At 49.6% G+C, this 22,006-nt stretch overlaps 1 protein-coding gene across 2 annotated transcripts in view; it reads left to right on the top strand.

Annotated features, from left to right (window-relative positions):
- Positions 1–8,015: 8,015 nt before the first annotated feature.
- Positions 8,016–22,006, top strand: part of PPM1D (protein phosphatase, Mg2+/Mn2+ dependent 1D) — a 43,084-nt gene continuing 29,093 nt past the window's right edge. The window contains exons 1-3 of one of the 2 annotated variants that reach the window (XM_084822843.1): positions 8,016–8,538; positions 15,885–16,113; positions 21,544–21,668. In XM_084822843.1, coding sequence (XP_084678969.1) covers positions 8,139–8,538; positions 15,885–16,113; positions 21,544–21,668 — 754 coding nt within the window. In that variant the 5' untranslated portion in view covers positions 8,016–8,138. The remainder of the gene's footprint in view (positions 8,539–15,884; positions 16,114–21,543; positions 21,669–22,006) is intronic. The other variant, XM_084822842.1, reaches the window with a different exon arrangement.

Here is a 22,006-nt window from a genome sequence, read left to right as displayed (position 1 = left end):
TCAATCCATCCCAAAGAAAAAGAAATGCAAGAAAGCCAAGTGGCTGTCTGATGAGGCTTTACAAGTAGCTGAGGAAAGAAGGGAAGCGAAAAGCAAGGGAGAAAGGGGAAGATATATCCAACTGAATGCAGAGTTCCAGAGAATAGCAAGGAGAGACAAGAAGGCCTTCTTAAATGAACAATGCAAAGAAATCAAGGAAAACAACAGAATGGGAAAGACTAGAGATCTCTTCAAGAAAATTGGAGATCTCAAGGGAACGTTTTGTGCAAAGACGGGCATGATAAAGGACAAAGAAGGCAGGGACCTAACAGATGCAGATGAGATTAAGAAGAGGTGGAAAGAATACACAGAAGAACTATACAGGAAAGATCTTAATGTCCCTGATAGCCATGATAGTGCAGTCACTGAACTTGAGCCGGACATCCTCGAGAGTGAAGTCAAGTGGGCCTTAGGAAGCATTACTAACAACAAAGCTAGCGGAGATGACAGTATCCCGGCTGAGCTATTTAAAATCCTAAAAGATGGTGCTGTTAAAGTGCTGCACTCACTATGCCAACAAATTTGGAACACTCAACAATGGCCGCAAGGCTGGAAAAGGTCAGTTTACATTCCAATTCCAAAGAAGGGCAACGCCAAAGAGTGTTCAAACTACCGCACAATTGCGCTCATTTCACATGCCAGCAAGGTGATGCTCAAAATCCTACAAGCTAGGCTTCAGCAGTATGCGAACCGAGAACTACCGGAAGTACAAACTGGGTTTCAAAGAGGCAGAGGAACTAGAGATCAAATCGCCAACATTCGCTGCATCATGGAGAAAGCAAGAGAATTCCAGAAAAATGTCTATTTCTGCTTCATTGACTACGCTAAAGCCTTTGATTGTGTGGATCACAACAAATTGTGGCAAATTCTTAAAGTGATGGGAGTACCAGACCACCTTACCTGTCCCCTGAGAAACCTGTACGAGGGTCAAGAAGGAACAGTAAGAACCAGACATGGAACAACCGAGTGGTTCAAAATTGGGAAAGGAGTACGACAAAGCTGCATATTGTCACCCTGCTTATTTAACTTATATGCAGAGTACATCATGAGAAATGCCGGGTTGGATGAATCACAGGTCGGAATTAAGATTGCTGGGAGAATTATCAACAACCTCAGATACGCAGACGATACCACCCTAATGGCAGAAAGCGAAGAGGATCTGAAGAGCCTCTTGTTGAGGGTGAAAGAGGAGAGTGCAAAAGCTGGTTTGAAAGTCAACATTAAAAAAACCGAAGATCATGGCATCTGGCCCCATCACTTCCTGGCATATAGAAGGGGAAGAAATGGAAGCAGTGACAGATTTTACTTTCTTGGGCTCCAAGATCACCGCAGACGGTGACTGGAGCCATGAAATTAAAAGACACTTGGTCCTTGGGAGGAAAGCTATGGCAAACCTAGACAGCATAGTAAGAAGCAGAGACATCCCCTTGCCGACAAAGGTCCGTCTAATCAAAGCTATGGTTTTCCCAGTAGCAACGTATGGCTGTGAGAGCTGGACTATAAGGAAGGCTGAGCGCCGAAGAATTGATGCCTTCGAACTGTGGTGCTGGAGAAGATGCTTATGAGTCCCCTGGACTGCAAGGAGGTCAAATCAGTCCATCCTAAAGGAAATCAACCCTGAGTGCTGATTGGAAGGACAGATACTGAAGCTGAAGCTCAAATATTTTGGCCACCTAATGCGAAGAGAAAACTCCCTGGAAAAGACCCTGATGCTGGGAAAGATTGAAGGCAAAAGGAGAAGGGGACGACAGAGGATGAGATGGCCAGATAGCATCACCGATGCAATGAATATGGACTTGAGCACACTCCGGGAGAGAGCGGAGGACAGGAAGGCCTGGCGTGCTGTGGTCCATGGGGTCACGAAGAGTCGGACACAACTGAACGACTGAACAACAACAACAACTGATTGGTTGAAATTGACATTACAGATTGTGTTTATTGGTTAGACATAAGCCTCCCCGTTAGATTTTTCAAGCCGGGCAAAAATACCTAAAGAAATACCAAAAGAAAATAAATAAAGACAATCAGTGGTATGGATGAGTAGCATGGATCTTAGCAGCAAGCTGTTTTGCAGGTGGGTGCGAATGAGGCAGTAGACTTTGGCTCAGCACCATTCCCACTCAGTTGGGACAGTGCAGTGTAGTGGTTAGAGTCTCAGACCAAGACCTGGGAAGCCAGGGTTCAAATCCCTGCTGAACCATGGAGCCAGCCACTATCTCTCTCTCTCAGCCTGTCCTGCTTCACAGGGTTGTTGTGAGGATAAAATTAGGGTGGGAGGAAACTGTGAGCCCCTAGGAGGAAAGGCAGGATATAAATGTACTATGTAAATAAGTAAATAAATAAAACGGGCCCTTCTGCAAAGCTAGCTGCTGATCAGGGACAACGTAGGCACTAGCTTGAATTAGCATATATAGAGCTGTGAGGATGATAACACACAATTATGCTAAAGAATTTGAGAGCCAGTGTGGTGTAGTGGCAAGAGTGTTGGATTAGGAGCTGGGAGATCCGGGTTCTAGTCCCCATTCGGCCATGGAAGCTCACTGGGTGACTTTGGGCCAGTCACACATTCTCAGCCCAACCCACCTCACAGGGTTGTTGTTGTGAGGATAAAATGGAGAGGAGGAGGATAATGTAAGCCGCCTTGGGTTCCTTGCAAGAGGAAAAAAGGCGGGGTATAAATGCAATAAATAAATGAATGAAGAATTCCCTTTTCCTCGAAATCTGAGCTCGATTGGTTTTCCCTCGTTGTCTTGGCAACAGCTTAGCGGCCCGCCAGCACGCTTCCCCTTCCCGCCCCCTCAATCTCAAGCGCTCCTATGACGCTATCGGGACACGCAAGCCGGTCTAGAGCGTATCACGTATTTCAGCCCGCCCGCCTGCCTGCCTCCCCCGAGTTCTGATTGGTCGGGTTTGGATCCCTTCCCGCCGGCGCCTTCGAGGCATGCTGGGAAGCGTGGCGGATGAAGGAAAGAAAAAAAGCTGCGTCCTCGCAGGAATGGCAGGGAGCTTTTTCCCTTCTCCTGGCTCTGCCCTAGAGGATCAGACAAAGGTCCATCTTAGCTTAGCGACCTGTTTCCACCGGTGGTCAGCCAGATATCTGTCAAAGACAGCAGCACGAGTACTAGCACTCCCCTATCATCTGTCCCCAGCATGTGCTGTTAAGACTGCATCTGAAAAATGGAGGCTCCATTTCTAAGCATTTTCCAGAGGGGTGTCATCTTAGTCTTTCACAGCAACGACAACGAAGAGCCTTGTGTCCCCTTAAAGACTCACACAGTTGAAGGCACAATCTTGTGCATGTTTAGACAGCAAAAAGCCCCACAACTCCCAGCATTCCCAAGCCAGCTATGCACGTTTAGACAGAAAAAACTCGTACAGCTAAGCTGGCTGGGTAATCCTGGGAGTTGTAGGACTTTTTTTCTGTCTAAATATGCATAGGATGGCATTTTTATTCTGACAAGCTTTTGTGCCCGGAAGCGGACAGTCCATGAAACCAGATGCCAGAACAAATTTGTTAAGTGCCACATGGTTATTCCTAAGCATAATGGCTAATAAAAACATAAGAACTCTCCTGCAGGATCAGACCGATGGCCAGTGTAGTCCATCATCCTAGTTCCAGCAGCGATCAATGAGAAACCCCAGGAAAACGATGGCCATCCCTTATTTGTTCGTTTACGGCATTTATACCCCGCCCTTTAGCCAAAAGGTTTCCAGAGCTGCGTATGAAAATAAGCAGCGTGACAGTCACCGCCCTCAGGCTGACAGACTAAGGGCTCCTTCACTCGGAGCTTTTATCCTGCAATTGAGATTGCTCCTTCACGGAAGTTTGCAGGCTCTTTACATGACGCCGTGATCATTCAAGGCGTCTCCTGCACTAAATGCCCTTTGTTCTGTTTTTAAATAGATAATAAGCGGATAATGAGCTATCAAATTACCCCGTTGTGTTCTGCTTCAGTTTCCTCTGTGAAAAGAGTAAAAGCCGCAAGAAGAGGAGCGGGATCAATATTTAAGACATGACACACAAGGGTAGATTTCTCTACTCTCCACATAGTTATCATAGCTGACAGTAATTGCAACACGTATCCTTTTCCTTGAATTTGTTGAACTCTTCCTACCCTCTGTTTTTTTTTAAAGCCTTCCAAAAAGCCATTTAAGTAGGCCTGGGTCAGTCTGAACAGTGCCTGGGTGGGAGGCACCTTTGAGAAACCTCTTTGAGCACTGCCTTGAAGTCCATGATGAGGGACGAATTGTGGGATAGAAATGTAATAAATTTACTAGGGTTGCGGTCTAATTAAAGATGTTTTAGGGCACAACCCTATTTCTTCTGTGCCTGATGTTCGTAAGCCCCTGAACTCAGAGGCTTCCAGGCATCCAGAGAGGAGCAGAAGGAGCAGCAGAGGTAATTGTCGCCTCTGCCAACCCTCCTGCTCTGCATTTCAGCTGTATGGGCTTTTTTGCCTCTCTGTAGCTGGGACATGTCGGAGGGGGAGGAAAGGGGGTTGGAGAGGCCTCAGCTCATATCCCGGCCTCCCCTCCCACCCCACCAGAATGCCCCCTTTATCCCCTCGCCAAGGTTTCTTTTTCTGACTTCAGAGAGGCAGCCAGCACGGTTCTCTCTGCGCTGGCTGAATGGGGGACAGAGCAGGGAGTGTGGATTCCCAGCTCAGAGGTTGGAGTGCTGTCTCCAACCTTGGATCCAGGAATCCAAAGTTTCTTATGGCCCCCCAGATGCTGTCTAGGGACCATAGGGTTGTTCTCTTAAGGCATCTCTACACCAGCCTAAAATCCTGCATTTAAAACAGGGCTTTCGGCTTCTGTTTTAAATGCAGGATCACAATGACTCCCTTTTTCACCTGCTTCCTTTCCCCCGTCCCCTTCTCCCTTCCTTCTCCCCATATCTGAGTCTTCCATTATCTTTCATTGGTCTCGCTCCTCTTCTTGCCTCTTTTCATGGAGGAAACTGAAGCTGAACTCAGCAGGGTAATTTGATAGCTCATTATCTGTGATCTAGTTAAAAACGGAACAAAGGGCATTTAGTGCAGGAGATGCCTTGAATGATCACGGTGTCATGTAAAGAGCCCGCAAACTACAGTGAAGGAGCAATCTCAATCGCAGGATAAAAGCTCCATGTGAAGGAGCCGGTAATCTATTAATCAGTGGAATTTTAGTCAGTTAATTGACTGATCTGTCAGTTAAATCTGCATATGGATAAAAGCAGTATGTTTCAAGGAAGAAACATACTTTACCTTTAGAAAATGCATCTTTAGAAATTGCAGCATCTTAGAAAAGGCATCCCCCTCCTACAAAAAAGGGAGAGAAAAGGAGGCTGCCTCTGTTAAGATGGTGCCTGTCACTGATGGTTTTTAGAGGCTGCCTGATTAATTGGGGGCATCTTTCGAGTCAATAAAAAAAAAAATCTGCCAGAGGAAAAAAAAATCAACCCAGCCACTTAAACTTCTCAGCCCTAAAATTTATATAGCACTTCTGAGATGCTCAAAGTACTTTTCAACACACATTATCTAGGGAGCTTTGAGTTCATGACCAAGGAAGCAGGCAAAGTTCAAATTGGGAGCATCTTGATTTCATCACTCATAATTCCTGATACAACCAAACAAATCCCCTTAACTAAGCCTAAGGATGTGTCACTGAAATAATCACATATGCTTCACATTACCCTGCCTGCATTCTCCCCTTCCTCTGTTGTTTCCCGTTTCTAGTTTTAGATTTCCAGATGGGTAGCAAGGTTAGTCTGTTTCAGCAAAAACAAGCAGCGCCATCCTATACATTTTATGTATTTATTAAATTTCTTAAACACCTCGTAAACAACATCCTAGTATGTCTACTTAGAGTAATTCCCATTGATTTTAGTGGAACATACCCCCTGGTGAGTGTGTATAGGCACCTTAAAGACTAGAAAATGTATTATGGCACAAACTGTCCTGGACTACAGTCCACTTTACTGGTGCATGTGAACTCTGGTCCAAAAAAATGGAAGCCACAATAAATTAGACAGTTTTTAAGGTACAACAAGACTCGTTTCCTGTTTATTTTTGACCGTAAAGCCCCTGGGGTAGGGACCTGTCAATCCTGGGGTGTTTCCCACTCCTAGCACTACCTGTCATGCAGCTCTTTCGTGTTTCCCTCTCTAGTGGATATTCTGGGTGGTTCCAGAAGAGGCTTTAATTGTGCAAAAAACCCACGCTGCCTCATTTTTGGCATTTTATGGATGGTCCAGACATTGTCATCTTCCACTTGTAACCTTGCTATGTTTTCTCACCGCTTCTTGCATCATTCCCCCCTCCCCCTTGCACAGAAAATCCTTTAAAAAAGAAAAGACTGCACAATGCCTTTTTGTGAGGGATACTTCCAGACAGAGGGGCTCCTAGTGCTAGCAATCAGCAACTTTTCCGTCTTTTCCTCCTTAATGGATTTCCTACATTAAGGAAAAAGACAGAAGAAGCGGTAAGAAACATGGGAGGACCACAAGTAGAAGGCGCAGAAACTGGACCCCCAGAAACTTCTGTGACCGAGGCAGAGCGATGGCACCATAAAAGCCTTGTCTAGAAGCCCTTTAAGGGTGTAATCCTATGCATGTTTAGACCGGAAAAAGTCCTGCACCTCCCAGCATTCCCTAGCCAGTCATGTCTAAACGTGCATAGGATTGTGTCCTAAACCCCCTTATACCCTGGAAGCCCTGGAAACCCCTCAGTAGTGCTAGGAGCTGTCTGTTTGGAAGCCCTCAAAAAAGACGCAAGACAACATTGTCTGGACCCCCACAGCCCTGTAAACTTGAAAGAGGCATAAATAGCGGTGCAGCGGTCACATTTGCAGTGCAACCACTCATCATGACAGTCCCCCTAATCACGCCTTTGGGGAGCATCCAAAAGTCCAGGGTGCAGCGTTGATCCATATCAACAAAGCAGTTCTAGCAGTCTTCATCTCCGCCAGGAGCAAGTCTTCTGTAAAGTTAATGGACTTGGGCACAACCCTATGCATGTTTAGACAAACAAAAGTCCTACAACTCCCAACATGCCTCCAACTAGGAGGCGTGCTGGGAATTGCAGGACTTTTTTTTTTTTGCTGTCTAAACACGCCTAGGATTCCGCCCTTAATTGCTCATTCAGGACCAATTGCTGGGAGAATCCATCCCCCCCCCCACCTCCCCTACGGCGAGAACTGCAGCTCAGCCCGGTGGGGACATGGAATTCTCAAGGCGGCGGCGGGGGCGCCCAGACAACGTCAGCGTCCCTGCTGATAGAAACGCGCCAGCGCTGCCGCCCCTGGGCCCGCTCCAGGGCTGGGCAGGAGCGCCAAACGTCTTGGACGCTGACTTCCAGCATTCCTGACCATTGGCCATGCCGGAAGGGCCTTTGGGGAACTGAGCCCCCCCCCAAACTGAAGCCCCCCCCCAAACTGAAGCCCCCAAAGACCTTCCGCCCAGCACCCCTGAGGACGAAAGCTTCCTCTCTGGAAGCAGCCCCAACCCCCGCGGACGAGGCACGCGCAGCGCCTCGTCCGGGCGGGGAGCGCGAGCGCGAGCGCCCCTGCCCTTCCTAAAAGCGCCCCGGGGGTCGGTGCCGCTTAGTGAACCCATCAGCATAACCAGCACCACCAGCGAGCGAGAAGGGCGCGCCTCCGCGGCGCGCCAAGCGCTTCCACCCCGAGGGAGGGAGGGAGCGCGCGCGCGGCCGGCCGGCGCGGGAGGGGAGCCTTCCCTTCGGAGCGCGAGGGCGGAGCGACGGGCGGGGACGGCGGCGTGCGCGGTGGCTCGCTCAGCGCGGAGCGGCGGCGGCGGCGGCGGGGCGCTCCTCCTCCCCCCCCCCGGTTCGGAACGTTGCGCGCCCGAGCGTTCCGCCGGCGACTGTCTCCCCCGCTCGCGGCGCCGCCCGCGTTCCAAGCGCCGCGCGCGCGGAGGAGGGAGGAGGAGCCGAGGCCGCCGAGGAGGGCGTCAACAATAACGCCTCCGCCGCCGCTGGCGAGGGGAAGCGGGGCTCGACCCGGGGGGCAGCGCGCCTTCCCCGGCAGGGAAGGAGGAAGGGCGCGGGGGAAGGGAAGGGAAGGGACGGGAAGGGACGGGAAGGGCGGCTCGCGTCCCCCGCATGGAGGGCCTGCGCGCGCTGGGGGTGAGCCTCTTCTCGGACCAAGGGGGCAGGAAATACATGGAGGACGTGACCCAGATCCTGGTGGAGCCGGAGCCCGGCGCGGCGGGCGCGGCGGCGGCGGCGGGCGGCGACGGCTCCTCGGCCGGAGCCGCGGCGGCGGCGGGCGCGCAGCCGGAGCCGCCGCCCGGGCCGCCCGCGCCGGGCTGCCGCCGCTCGGTGGCCTTCTTCGCCGTGTGCGACGGCCACGGCGGCCGGGAGGCGGCCCACTTCGCCCGCGAGAACCTCTGGGCGTGCATCAAGCGGCAGAGAGGCTTCCGCTCGCCCGAGCCGGCCGCCGTGTGCGCGGCGCTGCGCAAGGGCTTCCTCGCCTGCCACCGCGCCATGTGGAAGGAGCTGCGTGAGTGCCCCGCTCCGGCGGCCGGGAGGGCTGGGGCGGGGCGGGGGCTCGGCTCGGCTCGGCTCGGGTGGGCGGCATCAGCCCTCGCCGCGTGTGCGGCACTCGGGGGCAAGGGCCGCGGTGCCCCGCGGGGCTCGCCCCCGGGCAGGCGGGCACCGGGGCGCAGCCACGGAGCCCGCGGTCCGCGCTGGCTTGCTTCGGAGGAAGCCGCGCCGTGCTCAGCGGGGCTGGCTCCCACGGAAGCAGGCGCGGGGTGGCAGCCGCGAAGCCCCCCCGCCGCTGGGCTTACTCCGGAGTAGGTCCTGCAGTGTCGCGTGTGGCTTGCTCCGGAGTAAGCGGGGCATCGGGTGGCGGCCCTCCCTCCCGATCCTGCACGTTTCCCACTCCGAAATAACTCCCGCTTGAGTTACACGTGTATTATTTTATCCGTTGAGTTCAGCGGGCACAAATACTTCCAGGCATTTGTGCCTACGATGGCGGCCTTCTGTCGTAAGCCTGTGCGTGTCTACTCAAGAAGTAAGCCCCACAGGGTTTGATGGGACGTGCCCTTGGGTAAGTGGCCCTAGGAGTGCAGCTACAGAGTCCAGCCCTTGCCATATCTGCTTCAGAAGCACCTCCCGCTGACTTGCTCGTTTCGTATTTCTTTTGTTTTTCAAACTTTATTCATTGAATTCAGTGCAACTCACTCCTGAGCAAATGGGTCTAGGATTGCAGGGAATCATTCCATACACACATACCCTTCACTGTGTGTGCATTTCTGTATGTGTGTTCTTCTGTATCATCCCCGGGGCAAAAGAATTCCAGATTGTTTTCCCCACCAGGGTTCAGATGAGCAAAGTCAGATCCGGGCTTAAGGACCTCTTGTGAAATTTATTCCTTTGGGCCGTTGTCACAAATGACCCTTAAATTGGATGCATGTAAAAATAAAACCCTCTCCATCCCTTAGATTACCATTTGGTTGATCGTTACTGAATAGTTTCTTTTCTGATATTCTGACATGTTCTAATGATACTCTCAAGGGATGCCTGTACAGACAGTGTGTGGCTGCATCCTGTGCCCAGTGACTAAGAACAGCTTTCCCTAATCTGGTTGTCCTCCAGATGTTTCAGGCTACAATTCTCATCAGCCCCAGCCAGCATGGCTAGTGGTTGGGGTTTATGGAGTGTGTACTCCAAAACATTTGGAGGGCACCAGGTTGGGAAGGGCTGACTTAGAAGGAGTCAGCCCCACTGAACTCCATCACCTGGTGTCCGCTCCTTTGAACTGGAGATGCCAGGCATTGAACCAGGGACCTCCTGGAGGCAAAGCAGGTGCTGTTTTGGTCCGTCACCCAAGGGACCCTAAACCCACTGGGCCTTACTGCTTCGTTACGTTTGTGCAGAACTGTGCCTACGTCCAACCGAAAAGTGTACGTTGAATTGAGAGGCAGTTCTGCACTCACTCACTTTGGATCTTATAGGGATGAGCTGAATAGGATTGGGCTTGACGGTGTGTACTTTGAGTGTGAGTTGAGGAGGGATGGACAAAAAGCATTTACAAAAGTCCTCCAAGAATGCGTGCACCTATGAGGACACAGGACCTCAAATTCATGTGGAACTGTTGATCACAATGATTACGTTTGCGGTTATGTTCTTATGTTTGTCTGAGCTGCAGTGATGCCTTCATAGCAGGTTTAGAGACTGTTCATGGACTGTTCTGCTCAGAGGCTGGTCTAGTTAAGACCATAAGAAGAGCCCTGCTGGATCAGACCAAAGATCCATCTGTTCCAGCATTCTGTTCACACAGTGGCCAACCAGCTGCCCACAGGAAACCCACAAGCAGGACATGAGTGCAACTGCACCCTCCTGTCCACATTCTCCAGCAACTGGTCTGCACAGGCATACTGCCTCTGATACTGGGGGTAGCATATGGCCATCAGGACAGGTAGCCATCGACAGCCTTCTCCTCCAGGAATTTATCTAACCCCCTTTTAAAGCCATTGAAACTGGTGGTCATTGCTACATTTTGTGGTTGCAAATCCCAGAATTTAACTCTGAGCTGTGGAATTTGTTACTGCAAGGTGTTGTGAAGGCCACCAATAGTTATGAGGCTTTCCTCCCCACCTCTTGCCCCTGGAGATTTGTCAATGTCTGGGCCTGACTTTCTCTTGGAAGTGTTTGATGAGATCTGTGTGGGGCCAGCTTTTGGGTTTGGCTGTCAGGGGCTTGGGAGGTATAGGCTGACCTGGGAGTATGTCTCAAGCTTACTGAGTAGACATGCGTAGGGTTGCACTGTTAATGTATCTTATGGTGCAATCCTGTACCCGCTGACCTACGCCCCGTTGCACTCAACGATACTTCTGAGCGGACATGCATAGGCTTACACTGCCAATTTCACTTTAGGTTGGCAGAAATTTGCATATAGGTCTGCCAAAATAGGTTTGGGGGCTAGGGCTGTGGCCATGGAGGGAGGGCATGTGACTGGGGTTGGGAGCATATCATTTCCCGATTCTCAGTTTGGTTGGTGTAGAGGTTAGAGTATTGGCCTGGTACTTGGGAGACTCAGCCATGAAGCTCCCTGGGTGACTTTGGGCCAGGCACTGACTCTCACCCTAACCTACCTCACAGGGTTGTTATGAGGATAAAATGGAGAGGAGGATCACATGGGTTCCTTTGAGGAAAAAAAGGCAGGATATAAATGTAATAGTATATACATTTAAACATTAAAACATTAATTAAAAATCAAGCAATTTTCGAACCTCCTAACCTACTCAGAAAAGGAGAAAAACCCACACAGGTTTCCACAGGTTGCAACTGGAGGTCCTGCCATCCAGTGACAGGTGCTGAGGCAGTGGGGAGATTGACAAGAGATAATTAAAGTTAACTCCTCCATTAATTTTGTGATATTCTGGAGTCTTGTGTTTGTAGATCTTTTGCTGTTTGCCTTAACTTAAAAGGGTCCTGTGGTTGTACTCTTTACAGTGCAATCCTATGCATGTCTACAGAGAAGTTAATCCCACTGTGTTTAATGGGACTTACTCCCAGGTAAATGTGTTTAAGATTGCTACCTTAGCCTCAATTTCCCCCTACTTATGGACCCTGCTCTATATCACAGTTTTTTCACCACCCATCTTGTCTAGCCTCTCCGTTACTCTGGACGTGCTAATTGTTGTGTTTAATCATATCGTATTTGAAATTTGTGGTCAATGAAACGAGCAAACAAAGTCATCACAGCGCCCTTCAGTGATTCTTAAGGATCAAGATGTTAGGAGTAGCAGCTTGAAAAGCCGGGCAACATTACTGAACTTGGGCATGTGCTAAAACGGGAGCAAAACATCACGCCTAGGAGCCAGAACCCAAGTTCCCCAAATAGCCCAGCCCCTTTCCCCCAACCACCAATAGTTGGGTGGTTTCCCATCCCCTATTCTCAGGGGTTGAAATACCTCTCCTTAGTTACTTCCAGTAAGAGCTTCAAGCTACAATACGCGGTATTCTTGGGCCCGCCCTTTTTGCCTTTAGCGTTGCCCACCAGAGGGATGCGGCCCCCAAGAGCTCGTCCAAAATGCACTTAGGCCCTCGGGCTCAAAGACGTTCCCCACTCCTGTACTAAAACGTGGAAGGATTAAAAACAAAAACCTCCCCTGTCAGAATAGCTTGTCTTGTCATGCAACGGTCCTACAATTGTGTGCGTGAAGAGTTTAAAAACAATTTCTGCAACCCCAAGCTCGGATCGTTTGTACAATTGTGGCTTTTCTCCTTACCCACTTGGTCTATCTCCAACCATCCCATCTCCCCCCCGCCCCCCCCCCCCGTGCCTGCTCTGTGTAAAAATAAAATAGGGCTATGGGCAAAATTGGCCGCTGGCTGGCTGTTGTAGCCGCTAAACAGGCCTGGATTGAATTAGTGGCTGGAGAGGAAACAGGCAAAATCTATATTCCAAGAGCAGGCTTTCGATAAAGAACGGAGTGTGGCTGTTGAAACTCCGATTTTCGTACTTCACGATTCTGCAGAGCAGTCCCGGATTGCGGCGTGTGTTCGTCAGGGTGCCGTTTCAAGGGAGCATGGGGGGCTATTCCTCCCCCCTCCCCATTTCCTAGTCCATATGGGATTATTCCTCAGGATCAGGGCTGGTTCCAGCGTGATGGGGCTCTCTGCAAATTGTCGCCCTCCCCCATGAGCCCCCTCTTACATGGGTGCCCCCCACGGCCACGGGTTTATCCGGAGGCAGCAGCAGGCTCGAAACCGCCATTTCGAATTCCCCACAATCCCTCTGGAGTATCCGTTCCAGGGTATTGTGGGGAATCAAAATGGCCACCTCCACCAGGCGGCTGTCATTTTAATTCCCCTGGAGCACCGTGGCAAGGTGTAGTAAATCTAATACAGACCTGGAAGCCTTCAAACGCTTCTTCGTGGCCGCAGGGGATGAGTGCGCGAGGTTTAGCGTCATGTGCGAACCAGCCCTGTGTGCCTTGCCTGTGTGAACGATATTTGACGATGGAGCCTAACTATGTAATGTAGAAGCACCTTTCTCCAACCGGATGCCTCCTGTGCGCTGTTGGACTTTGACTCTGTCTTAATGGAATCCTCGAACCTGTTTAATGTGGGTCCGGAGTAGGTTGGGCCCCAGGTGGATCGACAGCAGCCGTAGCCAGCATGGCCGATGGTCAGGAATGCTGGGAGTTGCAGTCCAAAATATCTGGAGGGCGATTTGGGGAAGTTGGTGGAAAGGAAAAAGGAACTGCTGCAACAAGTGTCCTTGCTGCTGTCAGTTATTCCTGAGCCCTGTTATAATTTCAGTGTGACCGACACATCCTAAGCGAGTCTTCAGGATCGGTGTCAAGAAGGGATCCTTCTGTCTGACATTCACCTCCTAATGGCTTCCTGTCACCTGGTTGCCTGACTGTTGACTCGGTGAGGATTGTTGAATGCCTTTCTTGCCTTGGGACAATCTTCCCCAGCCTGATGCCCTCCAGGGGTTTTGGACTTTGGCTCCCATCAGCCCCTGGAATGGGCAGGTATGTTGGGAGTTGTAGTTTATTTTTTAACTGATTGTCTGTAAGCCTCTCAGGGAGCCTTTTTGGCTGGGGAGCGGGATAAAAACTACAAGTAACGGAATAAGAAATCAAAGCAGGATATATTATTTTTGTATTTATTTACAATATTTATATACCGCTCCACATCTAGAACAGATTTCAGAGTGGTCAACACAAAAGATAAAACTGTACAAGAATAAAAGATTAAAACACCACATTAAAATTATATTTTTTTAAAAAACACAATGCCAATAGAAACAATGGCTGGTCAATTAAGGAATGCCTCCGGGAACGCTGCTGTTTTCAGGAGGCGCCAGAAACAACGCAGCGTTGGTACCTTCTTCCCTCCAGGGGCAGGGACTTCCAAAGAAAGGGGGCCACCATGCTGAAGGCGCTTCTCCTGGTGGACTCCTATTGGGCCATAGGTCCATGTGGAACCATCAGAAGCAAGCCCTCTGATAACCTCAGTGACCGGGCAGGTTGGTAAGGGAGAAGGTGCTCCCTCAGGTATCCTGGCCCCAAGTTGTTTAGGGCTTTGTACACTAGGACTAAAACCTTAAACCTGGCCCGGTAGCGAATCGGCAGTCAGTTCAGTTCGCTCAGCGAAGGAGCTGCATGCTGGAAAGGGGCAGCTCCTGACAACAGCCAAGCTGCTGCGTTCTGCACCCGCTCCAGCTTCTGGAGCAGCCTTAAGGGCAGCCCCACAGAGAGCGCATTGCAGTAATCTAGTCTTGAGGTTACTGGCGCCTGTACCATTGTGGCATGATATTCTTATCATTTATTACGTTTCTATACTGCCCCATAGTCGAAGCTCTCTGGACGGTTTACACAAGTATAGATACGAATATCTATATGTATCTTGGGAGCATGACTGTTGATTCTCCTTGGGGGAGTGCCCAGGGGTGCTGTCATACTGAGTGCCCATACTACCAAAATTTAGCTCTACACTTCTGGGAACAACGTGGGTAAAGCAGGTGTCTGAAATGGCACCTTGAGAGAAGGATGCAGAGACAGACTGGCATGAGGTTTTGGGGCTGGAGACAGCTGGGGCAAAATGTGGCTCTATATTTGGGGATGGAAGGTCATAAAACTGCGGTTGGGGATGGGGCCTCTAGAAAACCTGGGAAAGGTCTTTAGGGGTGGATATCGGAGCTGGGGCTCAAAGGAGGTGGCTTCTTATAGAATCAGAATAGTAGGGTTGGAAGGGTCCTACAAGACCATCGAGTCCAACCCCCTGCTCAGTGCAGGAATCCAAGTCAGAGCATCCCTGACAGATGGCTGTCCAGCCTCATCTCTTGGAGACAGTGATGTGGGATTGGGGTGTCTTAGAAAGTATAAAGGTGGGAGCAATGTGAGGTGTGTGTGAGGAATTTCATATGGAGCAGAATGTGTGGCGATGGGAGGTGGAGCGTAAAGCATTCTGGTATGTAGCTTGCAGTAGATGCACAGAGGAATTCCAGAAAAGGGATGGGGGATATGTCTATGGCAGCAGGAACAAAATATGACTCCTGTGTTGGTTTTTGTTTTATTTTTCCGTGACTGTACTTTTTGAATGCATCCTTCTCTGAACGGTGAGGTTTAGAAACTTGAAACAAAGAATGGCATGTGAGTTTCTCGACGTAGCAGGAGGCGATGACGGGCTGTGCAAGCTCCTGGCCATGATGCACAGTTGTATGTGGGGAGACTTGCTGATTTCATTGGGAATTCCTGTACCATTTGATTGTTATAGCCAGTGTGCTGAAATGAGAAGCCCCCGCCCCCCAAGTCTGATGTGAGGTGACGTGGTGTGAAGAAGGGCAGGAATTAAACTGAAGGCAGGGGATGACATTCTCTTGAATGTCTGTGCACGCTCTTCCATGCTTCCTCTTAAGTGTTGAACTCCCTCCTGATACCTCCTGTCTGTCCCTTAAAACCCATGTAGGATTTTGGTTTACGCCCTTAATCCTGATCCCCAACTAATGTCAATCCATGTAAATGCTGTGGCTCACAATTTTATCCCTTGTCATTCTTGTTTCTCCTGTTCCTGCTTCCCTTCCCTCCACAACTGTTGCCTCTTTGGGGCAGAGACCTGTCTTCTTGCTTACCCAACTGTCTGCAAAGTGCCAGATACATTGATGATGATGCATTTGCAAGCAAGCAATAATTTCTTAAATGCGCAGTCCAACAACATCTGGAGGGCCCCAGATTCCCCACCCCTGGTCTTAAAATTTCCTAACCTGGTCACCTGGAGATAATTCTTACTCACCCTGGGCAAACAGTAAGCCTGATTTACATCCGTGCTTTCTGTGCGTTACGAAAATGTTAAAGTTTGCTCCCTCCTTTTCCCTCTTTGCAGCTGAGTGGCCAAAGACAATGACGGGCCTTCCGAGCACTTCGGGGACGACTGCTAGTGTGGTCATAATCCGTGGCTCAAAGATGTACGTGGCTCACGTGGGTGACTCAGGTGTGGTGCTCGGAGTCCAAGATGACCCCAAGGACGACTTTGTCCGGGCCGTGGAGGTGACGCAGGACCACAAACCCGAACTCCCAAAGGAGAGGCAGCGGATCGAAGGCCTTGGGGGCAGGTAATCATCTCGGCTTATTACATCTTGGGCTCCCCGGAGGAGCTGTTTTCACAGCATTGCAGTGTCAGACGATTCATCCAACTAATCAGTATTGTCTTCTCTGCCTGGCAGCGTCCCCCGGAACTAAGGTAGAGAAGGGTCTTTACCATCGCCTGCTACCTGCTTCTTTTTTAACTGGGGTTTCTAAGGATTGGACCTGTGTTTACAGGTTAAAACTACAGTAAGCACCGCTAAAACTGTACAATAAAGCAGACTCAAAAATGTCACCCCCATCCCCCCAAGTGCCAAATGTTAGGAAGCTATCAGCAGTGAAAAACAAAATAAGGCATCTTCTCCCTTATCCGTCCACCTGTATGCTGAGATTTACACCTGAGGCTCTTCTACGGATGTGTCTGCTATCCAGAGTAAGGGAGATTCGCCTGGTGCCTATTTTGCTCTTGTTTTTGTGCCTGTGGAAGACCTTTTAAATCCCCCCCCCCAAGGCTTTAAGCATTGCTAAATGGTTTTAAGGGCACAATCCTATGCATGTTTAGACAGAAAAAAAGGTTCTGTAACTCCCAGCATTCCCTGGCCAGCCAGTTCCGTTGTAGGACTTTTTTTTTCTTTCTGTCTAAACATGCATAGGGTTATGCCTTAACTCTAAGAAGATGATGTGGGTTTTTAATCCTGTGTTATGCTATTGTATTGTTTTATCTGTTTTGTTGTAAGTTACTCTGGGAATGCCAATTGGCCACTGAAGGGTAGGATATAAATTTTTAGAAATGATTAAAATAAATATTTAAAGAGCAGGACTTGCCTGGCTGGAGTTACAGCAAAGGTCTGTCTAGCCCAGTATTCTGTTTCCTACAGCAGGCATGCTCCTGGGAAACTTACCAGAAGATCATAAAAGCAACAGCCCTCGTCGGTTGTATGCCCCTAGCATAGAGCAGTGCGGAGTGAGGGAACCAGAGCATTCCTGGGGGCGGGGAGGTCGGAAGTGCTGATACGATGCTTCCTGTGTGTCGTCCGGGCTCCCCGCTCCGAGGTCCCACGGCTAGACAGCTGGAATCGGCTGTCTAGCCGTGACTGCAGGGTGGCTGGGGCATGGAGGAGATGCGCTTGGATGCGGCCGTCTCCCCCCATAGGATTGCTCTTAAGAGACTTGAGTGATAAATCAGGAAGTCCCCGGCACAAATCTTGCCTTTGACACAAACTTGCTAGATGGCTTTAGGCCATGTTCTCTTTCTCAGCATCGGTTCCCTTTCCACTGTTTGCAATGTTGAGGATAAGATTACTGGCCTACCATACCAGGCTGTTGTAATGTTCACAGCAGAGGGATGTGTATCTGTGAAGTGGTCTGAACATGCGAAAGTAGCATCAGAGATGAGAGAAAAGGTGCCTCTGTTAATCTGGTACTTGCCACCCGCAGTTTTAATAAGCACTTGTATTAAAAATTACATAGGGTTGGATCCAGACTTAGTCAAACCAATGAGGGAGGGGCTGTAGCTCAGTGGTAGAGGCCCTGCTTTGCATACAGAAGGTCCTAGGTTCAGTTCTGAGCATCTCCAGGTAGGGCTGGAAAAATTCCTGCCTGAAACCTTGGAGAGCCGCTGCTGCCAGTCTTTGTCAGCAATACTGGGCTAGATGCTGTCTTACAGCAAAAATTAGAACATACACAAATCTAATTATGATCATTTTTATTAATTCAGTTTCTTAGATGCCTTCCTCAGAAAAGGCTCAAGCCGTCTTACAACAAAAATGAAAACATACAGGACTTTTATTATTATTATTCGGCCACGCTGCAGTGTGACAAATACCTTGAGAACCCTAACTGGAATGTTGCGTTTTTCTGCTCGAGTCAGCCCTTAATCTTCCTCGCCAGTTGTTCAGAAGGTGCTTGGTGGTTTTTCGCCCCCATCAGAGGGCTGGGGAGGGGTATTAAGAGCAGGCGAGCAAGAGCTGTTGCGAAACAAACCTCCGGGCCTTGGAAGTTGGCACCGCTTCAGAGGAGCCCTGTGCGATCTTTGGCTCCGGAGCACCGCAGCGTATGGATGGGCACCGTTCCTTCTCTCGCTCTCTTCTCTTTGTGGTCAAGCGTCTCTGAAGCAGAGACACCCGGAGTTTTGCTCACTGACATCACCAGGCTCCCGTGGACTCAAATACCTCCAGTTAGCGGAGCATGTAGCAGGTGACGGCACATCCGTTTGCTTTGCTAGGGGTGGCAAATATCAGACAATGAGGCTCCTCTTCTGCAGGCGTGCACCGTTTGGATGTCGAGTCTTGCCTATTCCTGGTTGGTCAGTGAATGTTGAGGTTCTTTGCAGTTTTAGGGTCTTTCTTGCGCGTGGAGCACGTGTGCTGCCACTGAGGTATGGGGCCTTGCCCTCGCTATTTGTAACTTTCAGAAGAGCGAGTCAGAACTGCAGCAAAATGTTGTAGTGTATCCTCACCATGCCTTTCTCCTCCAGGATGCTGAAAGCTGGCCGTTGTGCTTTCTCCCTTGTTCCCCCTTGCCTTTTTTTCCTTTTCTGATGACATTCAACACTCTGTGGTTCCTGGAGAGCAGTGAGCATACAGCCTTCTTTGGGCTGTTTTTTTCTTTTGGGGGGATGGGGGAAGGTCCATCCCTTTTTGGGGTTGTTTAATGGTGTGTTCAGGGGAGATATATATATATATATATATACATACACAAACACACACACACACACACACTCATATATAAATATATGTATTTCTAGGAACCCCAGAGTTCCCCTGAAGATGCTGTTACCACCTTCTTGCTTTGCAGCCTCCAATCCTGTTGGCACAGGGGCACTCTGTTTGCTGTTCGAAGGAATGATATTCCTTTGGTGTCTTGCATGATCTATCAAGTTCACAAGGTGTTAATCTTGTAAACCTGTCCCACAGATTGCTGTAGGACTTGGTTGATCTGGATCTTGGTGATGCTCTGCCTCCGCTGGGCATACAGCTCCTTTTCCCTACAGGATTAGTAGGCACCTGTTTACTGCTGTGGGTGGTTTGCTTTCTTGGCCCTGAAACTGGTCGTGCTGCTTAGCATCTGAGAACAGATGTGAGCTAGCGACTTTAAAGGTGCAGCTCTTACGGAATAAACCCATTCCCTTTGCTTGAGGGCAGATGATGTCTGTTTGTCTGCTTCTCACTCTCTTTTCTGAGTTCTGTTTCCTAGTGTTGCTGGGAGAAACCCGCAGATACCCAGGTTGCTTTAAACATTTCAGTTTTTTGGGTTGTGGTGGGAGAGAAATGCTGCTAAAACCACCCTTGTCTCTGGTTTGGGTGAGAACCCAAGACAATCCTTTAAATCCCCCACTGCCCCATTAGCAATTGTTGCTCTTATGGCAGGTGTCGTCTCAAGGTAACAGACTTTCTGTTTGATGCTGCCTTTGAGGTTGTTTTTCATGAAGTCGGGAAGGAAATCTGTTCGAAATAGCAGCACGGGCCGTCTCCAGGCCTGTGTCTGACCCGGTCTGTGCCAAGGGTGGAGGAGAGGTGAGGCCGAAGCAATGCAGAGGTGAACTGTTTTGGGAAGCAAAAGCTTCGGCAGCAACGTAGCCTAGGCGTTTGTAAGCAGGCCTCATGTGGAAGCTTTTACAGGCCTTACCACATGACCTCCCCCGGCCTATTGGTGTCAAGAAGCTTCCTCATTGGTCTGATTGGCTTCCCTGGAGTAGCATCCTTTTTCGTCACACAAACCGAATTCCCGCCGGGCTTCCCTCAGGTTGTAGGCCTAAAGCAGGGCAAAGTCAAAAGCTCTCATAGGAGATGAGACCTTTTTGTCATAGCCAGTTCTTTTTTGTTTGTTTGTTTGTTCATTCGTTGATTCATTCAGTTTATCAGTTGCCATACAGCCGAAGCTCACGGGCCAACATACATAACAAAACAAATACAATCAAACCAATGATCAAAACATGTCATTGTTTCCAGCGGTGAGGAGACCTGTCCCAGCTGCCGCCATCTTTTCCTTCTTCCTGGTGGCCACCATCCCCTCCGCAAGTCGCCTCAGAGTGATGCTATGTGATGACATGACATCATTCCTGGAGGCCTTCCAAGGGGAAAAATATATATGGTTGCTGGAAAGAGATTTTTTGTTGCCCTCCTGAAATCACCCTCCCATCATTTTGCTGTCTGCCAGTCTGCTATTCGCCACTTGATGTGGCCTGATCGCTGTGTCCCTGAGTTGTTTAGTGTGATGTCCGAACCCAGAACTGTGGCTTGTCTCTCTCCTGAGAAGCCAGAGTTGGAACAGATGGGTGTGACTGAGCAGCAGTGACTAGCACATTGGCTCGTTCATGACAACCCAGGGTTTAAAAAAGCTGAGATTTCAGCAGTCCTTGCCACACATCTTCAAACCCATCATGAAGCATGAGGACTAGAAACTTGGCAATCTAAAAAAACAAACGAACTGGAAATTGGGATCCAGAGGATGCTCAATTCAGCATCCCTAATATCACATTTTGTGGGGATTTTGCAGTCTCATGGAACCTACATACAGCCCTGGCTCTGAAGGTCGATGTTCTTATTTGACATGATTTTACTTAGTCTTCTTAGGAGGAGCGGTAAGAGCTAGGAAGGACATCAACTCCATCCCCTGTTCCCAGACCTCTGGAAGCCTTGCTGAAGGCACTGCCTGCACGTTTGAAGGCTTTGTCAGCAGAACCTTAAGGGCTAGAAATGTTTTAATTCCTTTTAAAAGCTCAGATTCCCCAAATTTTAAAAACTTACATTTCAGCAGCACAATCTAACGATCCTGTAATGCTCACAGCCCCGAATGTTATGAACATCTTCCAGCAGTGGTAATTAAAATTACAGAAACGGAACTGAATTCCCTTCGCCTGTCTTCCCTCCCTTGATAACTTCCTCTGTGCTGAAGTTTAGATTGTAAGCTCCTCTGGGCAGGGAGGAGGGGTACTACTTCACACGGCGCATAGCGAAACTACGGAATCGCTGCCACAACATGTAGTGATGGCCACCGGTTTGGATGGCTTTAAAAGGGGATTGGACAAATTCCTAGAGGAGAAGGCTGTCAATGGCTACTAGTCCTGATGGCTCTATGCTATCTCCAACATCAGAGGCAGTATGCCTATGCACACCAGTTGCTGGGGAACATGGACAGGAGGGTGCCGTTGCACTCCTGTCCTGCTTGTGGGTTTTCCATGGGCAGCTGGTTGGCCACTGTGTGATCAGAATGCTGGTCTAGATGGACCCTTGGTCTTCTGATGTATGTGTGTGTTACTTTCTAAAGTACTCTGCCCACTGATGGCACAATCATTAGTATCTGGTGTCTCTGCAACAGGAAGACATAATATAAATGTGTTTAATAAATAATAATACTATTAAACATTCACTTCATTTTAACGGATTTCTTTTGTTTCCTCTCACCTTTCTATCCTGTTCGATTTCCCTCTCCCTTCCCCACGCCTCCGATGGTTTTAGTGTGATCAATAAATCCGGCGTGAACCGAGTTGTGTGGAAGAGGCCTCGTCTGACTCACAATGGCCCAGTGCGGCGAAGCACGGTTATTGATCAGATTCCGTTCTTGGCAGTGGCTCGCGCCCTCGGTGAGTTTATGTATTTACTGCATTTCTATAACTGATCGGCCGGACGAAGGAGGCGACGTTGGTAGAGGAGATTTAACTGGATTGCAAGGGCTGTGATGTACGCACGGTTATCTTTTTTGGGAAGAGAAGGGAAGCCTGCATTCCTAGGGGAAGGAGCCAGCAGTGTCTGTGTGCAGTGTCAGCTGTGCTTGCTTGTGTGCCAGGTTTCCTGAGAAACCTGTCATGCTCGCAGCCGCTTTTGACGTTGTGCAGGTGTTGGGTTTGCACTAGATCAACGTCAATTCTGCAGGGACGTGGGATGCTGTTGGATCCTCCCCTATGTCTCTACACTTCGTGGG

Source organism: Heloderma suspectum, chromosome 16 (genome assembly GCF_057233095.1).
Source record: "Heloderma suspectum isolate Gila_16-S chromosome 16, 16-S_ref, whole genome shotgun sequence".
NCBI lineage: Eukaryota > Metazoa > Chordata > Lepidosauria > Squamata > Helodermatidae > Heloderma > Heloderma suspectum.
The sequence above is the reverse complement of the archived record's forward strand: the minus strand, read 5'-3'. Positions and strand labels throughout refer to the sequence as shown.